The 7,985-nt window shown below is 39.0% G+C and overlaps 1 protein-coding gene across 1 annotated transcript; it reads left to right on the top strand.

The window, feature by feature from the left end:
- The first annotated feature begins 5,317 nt into the window (after positions 1-5,317).
- LOC119070304 (apyrase) lies at positions 5,318-7,765 on the top strand. Its single transcript, XM_037174573.1, has 8 exons — positions 5,318-5,603; positions 5,687-5,830; positions 5,883-5,970; positions 6,032-6,229; positions 6,325-6,603; positions 6,686-6,812; positions 6,873-7,118; positions 7,178-7,765. Exons 1-8 carry the CDS (start codon positions 5,464-5,466, stop codon positions 7,585-7,587), a joined length of 1,632 nt encoding a protein of 543 aa, XP_037030468.1. The 5' UTR covers positions 5,318-5,463; the 3' UTR covers positions 7,588-7,765.
- Positions 7,766-7,985: the final 220 nt, after the last annotated feature.

Below are 7,985 nucleotides of genomic sequence, written 5' to 3'. Positions count from 1 at the left end.
CCATGGAGTGCCTACTATTCTTAACAAAAATTACCCTACTCTATTTATCCAGAACCATGGAAACTGGCCTGAATCATGAGAATCAGGGGAAAACATACCCTATCGCTTTTTACTCTCATTTGAAATAAGATAATAAACCTCGTCCAATGCTTGGGTTGACGGCAACGTTCCGAGCACAGAAGCTGAATTTCCGCGTTGAATGTCTATGGATAATTGCCTAATCTTACCTAATTCGGAAACAAATTGCTTTGCATGGACCTAGCGTTTCAAAACCTAAAGGAACAAAGAGATATTGGCCAATTAAAGAATTATACAGCGTGATCTTTTTGTCCTCTGCCGTTTTTGCCACCCAACCAACATGTCTTGAATTGTTTGTTTGTTTGTTTGTTTATTTCGATCAATACACAGGCCACTATCCTAGTTACATATCAATCGTTAATCATTCAATACAATCAAATCATTAAATTAAATAATTAAATAAATCTGTGATCTCAGCGCAGGAGATCAAAGAGAAAAGTGAAAAGGAAATCAAAGAGAAAAGCAATAAAAATTCTCATACCATCCGAACAAGTTTTGAGATTTAAATTTCATAAAGCGACTTCACCCGGTTCTTAAACACATGAAAATTCGGCTCAAACACATTAATCGAAGAGTTTTGAAGTCTGTACTAGAGGTGTGCACCGCCGATTTTACGCCGGCGCGCCGCCGATTTTTTGCTAAATTTTCAGCGCGCCGCCGCCGAAAAATAATAGCTCACGCCGCCGCCGCCGCCGATTGTATTTTCGTCGCGCCGAAATTTTGTACGTGTACTGCTTTCAACCATTTTAATGGGCGGTAATATAAAGTTAAATTGAAATATCTATACAAAAGTGTGTGCTTGAGTACAAGGTTTGAGCAAATGTTTATCTCTCTTAATTTATAAGTCAGGTTTCTTTATGCTGCTCAGCTAATACACTTATTACTTATAAATTTAAGTTTATCTAAATCTCTTATTTGCGAAAACCTTCTACTACGAACTCACTCCTACATAGAAGATGGACTAAAGACAACGGGAACGGTTATTGCATAAATCGAAAGATAATAGTAAAGAGTTTGCGTAAATGACATATAAATTATAAGTTGGGAATAACAAACCTGCAGAACATCTAGTATGATGATGTGACTTAAAATTTCCAACTTGTAAGTTGACTTATAGCTTATAGGTTATGAAGGATGGCTTACACGGTTTATCTTGCAAAAAAGCGGACGATGGATTCCAGGACATGATGAAGTTAATAAAATCTTTTCTCATGCTCAATCTGTTACAACCTCCGGGCATTTCTAGAGATGACGGTAAAAGACCGGACGGGATTTTGTGCGATGTAACCATTAGATAAATTAGATAAATCAATCATCCAAAAAATCTGGATCAATTGCAGATGATGCTGAAAGATTCAAGCATAATCATTACATACGTTTAAAAGAAAAAAATTTATTTACACCTATTGCTTTTGAATCACTAGGTTGCATGGGTCCCGAAACAAGTACATTAATTAAGAAATTTTGTTCATTAATGAGAAAAGCTTCTGGCGAACAACGCTCCATGGATTACCAAATACAAAAGATTTCTATTGCAATTCAACGGAGAAACGGTAGTTGCATTTTGGGGACTTTGGGGCGTAACAGAGTTGATGATTTTTATTTATTGTAAATACTTGTTTTTGAAAAGATCGTTTTTTACTGGTTGCGCTTTGCAGCCTTCTCGCTTATATGTCATTAGAGTCGAGTAGAGACGGCATGGAGAAGGGACGTGTTCTTACGTCGCTCTCTAAAATGCGTTTTCGTCTTGCATTGTGCTACAAAATTTTGATTTTGTGAATTTGTAATTCAATAATTGTAATTCAACAATATAATTAGTCCATTTAGATTTGTTTTCCTGTGCTTGTCTATTTTTTTTGCTGTGATTTTATACAAGTATTCATGTGTCATGTTCGTTTGCTTTTGTATAAAAGTGGTGCGTACAAAGAAGTTCATTGTTCTTTTGTTTGTGGTCATGTGGTTTTCATTTCGACTTTTGGTTTCTCGGGTTTATAACCTAAATTCATTGTGAGCTGTCTCACGACAATAAATAGTTCTAATCGAGCTATGAAATGAATTAAACGATGCCCCAGTCGGGCTTTGTCTCACGGTGAAATAGTTCTAATCGAGCTATAGCGATTAATTACATCGTGTCCAAGTCGGGCTTAGTCTCACGACAAAAAATAGTTCTAGTCGAGCTATGCAACGAAACCCTAGTCGGGTTTTGTGTAACAAACGTCCCTAGTCGGTCTATGTAATGATAATAATAATAAAAAAAAAACGTAAGCCCTGGTCGGGCCCTGTCTCACGACAAAATTCACGGCTCTAGTCGAGCTAAGTAGAAATTGAACATATCAGGCCTTGTCGGTACACGACGAATTTCTAGTCGAGCTATGTAAAAGAGAACAAGTCGAGCTTTGTTAATAGCAATTGGAGTTCCAGAAGGAATATTCGCTAGTAAGCGTTCCACGTAATCGTTTGTTTGTGTAATTACTACTACACACCCACTCCAGGTGCCAATGCCGAGCATTTGTACATTTGTAGGTATAATTGCTTGGGTAACATCACCATTAACATACGGTAACATCAAAATAGTGCACTGAAGGGATATTCTTCACTACATACCTGTAGTATGGAAAGTTTCCGCTCTAAATACATATGCATATGCATATAAATTTATTTTTCCAAAAGGGTGAGCACAATGGGCCCACAGGCGGCCTAAGTGCAGTATGACTGGGTAACTAGTCATACGCCTTATTTAATAAATTTAATAATATATGTCATTTACGCAAACTCACTAATCATTCGTGGATTCATTAAATCAGATGTTTTTAAAATAAAAGGTCAGTGATTGTACATTCAAAATATAAATGGTGAGATATGTCTCGGTTGATTCCCCTTGTATAAGTTGTTGATACTTCAGATCGCAAGATAGTAAGAATTCAGTGTTCGTAAAAAGGATTGCGCACGCTTTTTCAAATGTTTTTGCATTATTTTCGAAAATTTAGATTTTTTGTAAATTTATCGGCGCGCCGATCGGCGCACCGCCGCCGACTATAAATTTCTCTCGGCGCGCCACCGCCGATCCCTTACCAGTCGGCGCACCGCCGCCGATTATTTTAAGATCGGCGCACACCTCTAGTCTGTACACAGGGGAATTACGTTCGATGTTCGATTTTTTGTTGAACGGCAGGTAGAACGTGGGCTGATTCCGAGTGACTCGGGATGGGTGATTAAAGCTGAGTTCAGAATTCAGGGTCGAGTCAATTTTGCCGTGGATCAGTTTGTGGAGTAACAGTTCGTCGAATTGCAGCCGACGTGTCTCGAGCGATTGTAAGTTCAGTTGCTTCAATCGTGTGTGATAGTCCGGTTTTTGCCAATGGAATTTGTAGTAGAGCATACGAGTGAACTTACGCTGGACTCTTTCAATAATGTCACTGTACATGTTGTAAATGGGATTCCAGATTGAACTACAGTATTCCAGTTTGCTTCGCACGTATGCGTTGTACAATATGATGAGACTCTTTGGTGATCTGAAGCACTTTGTCGATCTGAAGATGAAGCCCAGCATTCTGTAGGCCTTCCTGACGATATCATCGATATGTTGCTTAAAGCTGAGTTTGTCGTCGAAAAGTACACCCAAGTCTGATTTCTCAGTTAATGGTGCTAAATCCAAGCCATCGATATTATAGACAAAACTAGTTTTGTTTCTCTTATTCGATGTAGTTAAGCTGAAGCACTTGGCGACATTTAGGTACAAATTATGCGCGATACACCAGTCTTTCAGTGAATTGATGTCCTCCTGAAGCAGAGCGCAGTCGTCTACACTTTCGATTTTCCGGTATAGCTTCAGGTCGTCGGCAAAGAGAGATGAGTTCGCTGATTTAAATACCGTGGGCACGCTGTTGATGAAGATGAGGAACAGCAATGGACCAAGTATTGATCCTTGAGGAATTCCGGAAGTAGGAGAAATGTTCGTAGATTTGGTGTCGCCTATGACGACGAATTGCGACCGGTTCACCAGGTAGGATTCAAACCACGGCAAAAGATTGGTTCCGACTGCACAGTTTCTAAGTTCCTGAAGAAGCAAGTTATGTGACACCTTATCGAATGCTTTTGAAAAGTCAGTGAATATCGTATCAATTTGACCACCATTGGCTATTGCTTCCACACCTTTGTGCACGTATTCGAGAAGATTCGTAACAGTTGATCTACCCGCGACAAACCCGTGCTGAAAGAGACTAATTTTTCCTTTAACATTTTTGTACAAATGACCAAAGATCACTCTCTCAAAGACTTGGGATACTGCGCACAACACGCTTATTGGTCTGTAATTACTAACCTTCGTCCGGCTTCCACTCTTAAATACCGGAGTCACGAAGCCAATCTTCCACAGAGATGGATACTTCCTTTCTCGCAAAGACTTGTTAAACAGCAGACTTAAAGGGACGCTAATCGTGAAGAAGGTCTTTTTGTAGAAAATAGCTGGAATCAGGTCTGGACTTGACGCTTTGTTCTGGTCTAGCTTCCGCAGAATCGGGATTACTTCTTCGGGCGTTATGGTGTTCATCAAATACATACGATTTGAGCTTTTTTTGTATTCCACTGAAAAATTACTATTTTCCAATGGAATACAACATAATATCAAAGCTCTCGAAAGCTCGCAAAAGCACAAATACAATGTGATTCGTTGTTTTGGCTCAACACGGTAAAAATAGTCACCATTCGAAATCATGAACAATTTTCAATGGATTGCAGCCGACAATCGTACATTATGGGAAGAACGGACTTAGCTGGTCGCTCAAAAAGAATCTTCCCAAATATCGCGCAATTTTACGTCCGTGAAAGCTCCAAAGACCGACTTTTTAAACCACTACAATCCCAACTATTCAATTCACACCAGTTGCATGCAATGTTTGTGACAAAAACGGCATTGTTCACGCCGCAAGTCCGCCAAAAATTCGACCAACTTATCGGCATAATAACGTAGGCTTATGAATACAGGTCTAGGTTAATAATAATGACGCGACGTGACGCATATCGCACACTATGGCAGAATCATTGTTCGGTATTCACTCCGAGAAACTGTGTTTAATGTCGACATATTCATAGCAATACAATAAAGTGTTATAAAGTACTTATAGAATGACACCGTTTTGTCTTTTCGTATCGTTTTGCACGTCACAACGTTGTAAACGACTAACCAGCTGAAAAAACATATCAAACTTCTCTATACGACACACTGTATCAATTAACAATAGCAATAATTTTATTGCCTGATAAGCCGTCGTCGCTGTACTTTAATCTGACCTTATAAATTCGAATCTAGTGCCATTTTGTAATTCTAATTTAACGCATCAAATTAACTTCCTGCGGTTTGATTAACACATTTAAAAGTGAAACGAAATGAAAAGCAAATTCAATATTCTGTTACTCTGCTCGTTAACACTTACAGTACATGGATCTAAGGGAGGAAACATAGTCACGAATGCTCAAAGTGATCTCTTTCCTGTCTCCATTATTCATATAAACGATTTTCATGCAAGGTAAGTGTGCAATAAAGTAAATCTCGATAGTCATTGACGATATTCAACTGTTTTTGTTTGTTCACATTCGTACATACCACTAGGTATGAAGAAACGAATGAAGGATCAACACCATGTAAACCTGCGAATGGCGAGAAATGTATTGGTGGATACGCTCGTGCCGTAACCGTTATCAAGGAATTGCTGATGGCACGAAGCGATACAAATCCACTGTATTTAAATGCTGGGTAACTGAATTTGAATCAAGGCGACCGACGTCAGTTTATAATTGTAATTTAGGGACAATTTCCAAGGAACACTTTGGTATAATCTCTTCAGATGGAATGTCACCAGCCACTTTTTGAATATGCTCAATGCTGATGCAATGGTAACGTAAATGTTTTGGATGTTTTAATTCGATGCGAAATTTATGTGGACTGTCTTTGCAGACAATAGGAAATCATGAATTTGATAATGGTGTCGAAGGTTTTGTTCCATTTTTAGAAACGATTCGTTCACCAATTATTGTTGCTAATATAGACGACTCAGATGAGCCAACGATGCATGGTAAATACAATAAGTCCATCGTTATCGATAAATATGCAAGGAAGATAGGTATCATTGGCGTTATATTGTCTACAACGAATGTGAGTTGAGGTTCATTAGAAAAAGACTGTTATGTCTGTGTGCCCAATGAAATAGAACTGGCTGACGATATCCTGATTTGTCCACTACCTTTCAGGAATTGGCTCAAACCGGAAAGCTCAAATTTAAAGACGAAATTGAATCAATCAAAAGCGAAGCCAATGTTCTGAAGAGTCAAGGTGTAGACATAATAATCGTATTGTCGCATTGTGGATTGGAGGTTGACTATAAAATTGCTCGAAACGCCGGTTCTGATATTGACGTTATTGTCGGTGGTCACTCGCACACATTTATGTTTACTGGAGACAATCCACCTGGTCCAGACAGACCAATTGACGACTATCCAGCCATTGTTCAACAAGATAGTGGTCACAAGGTTTGAATAAACCTAACTTGAGATTTGAGAAGCAACGGTTGAAACATGGCTGCATCTTTGAAATACGTTCTTATTGACATAGGTTCTAATCGTGCAAGCGTCTGCGTACACAAAATACATTGGTGATTTGACGGTTTATTTTGACGCTGAAGGACGGGTCAGCTCTTGGGAAGGATGCCCGATATATTTAGATACTCACATCAAGCAAGGTATGACAACCATAACCGACTTACACATACCGACAATGAACAATTTTTTTGAAACTGCAGACGAGGACGTATTGAGGGAAATTCAACCTTGGAAAGACCTTGTAGATAGAGAAGGTGTTCGTGATCTTGGTACCACTAAGGTTCCGCTATCCAGAACAGACTGTTCAGTAGAATGTAATATTGGAAATTTCCTTACTGACGCTGCGGTTTATTATTACATTGATCGAGCCCGGGAAGGCGAATGGACACGAGCATCCATAGCACTCACAAACATTGGAGGAATACGAACCTCTTTGAGTATTGGAAGTGATTTCTATCTACTCATAACTATCAGTCAATATTCTAATTTATAAAATGCATTGCAGCAATTACCTACGCTGATCTTATAACAACAATGCCGTTCGAAAATACCCTTGACCTGATAGAATTACGCGGTGACCATTTGCTAGCAACCCTTGAGAGACACACGCTTCCGTCGTCCGGAATCAAAATTGTTTATAACATCACCCAGCCCGTTGGTCAACGAGTGGTTTCAATGGATCTTCTATGCAATGAATGTTCGGTTCCGAAATATTATCCGCTCGATCGTACGAAAATGTATCCAATCATTGTAAATTCTTTCATGGCTGGTGGCGGCGATGGTTTGACGGTCATTAACGAACAGAAACGGAATCACATCATTGGGCCTCTCGACATGGATGTGGTGATTAAATATGTGGAACGACAAAGTCCAATTATGATTGGAATCGAGGGAAGGACAACCATTTTACAGTAGCGTTCAGTTCGTTAGAGGCAATGGACGTGGTACAATTTACTATTGATGATTTCATTGACTCTTGGCATTTAGGAGATAAAGAAAAAAAACAAAGCAAACGACATGCTACTTGTGGCGATTAGAAAAATACAAAATGTAAAACCAAACTTACGTCCAGTAAAATTGATATGAACCACTACAACACTCTTGTTCTTTCTCCGCATTTTAGACAGTACGCGGAAGTTACACCTCACATATTATGGAGTTATCACTTGGCACTACACTACAAAAACTAACACTAACTGTCTTTGAAGCCTTAGATTTTGATAAAAACGTCAAAATGTGTTGCTCCGATCAGTGCGGCTATGATTATGCCACGTAGTACATCGGTTTTGTCATTTAATTAGAGAACGTTAGCT

This window comes from Bradysia coprophila, chromosome II (assembly GCF_014529535.1).
Source record: "Bradysia coprophila strain Holo2 chromosome II, BU_Bcop_v1, whole genome shotgun sequence".
NCBI lineage: Eukaryota > Metazoa > Arthropoda > Insecta > Diptera > Sciaridae > Bradysia > Bradysia coprophila.
This window is presented reverse-complemented; position numbering and strand designations above follow the sequence as displayed.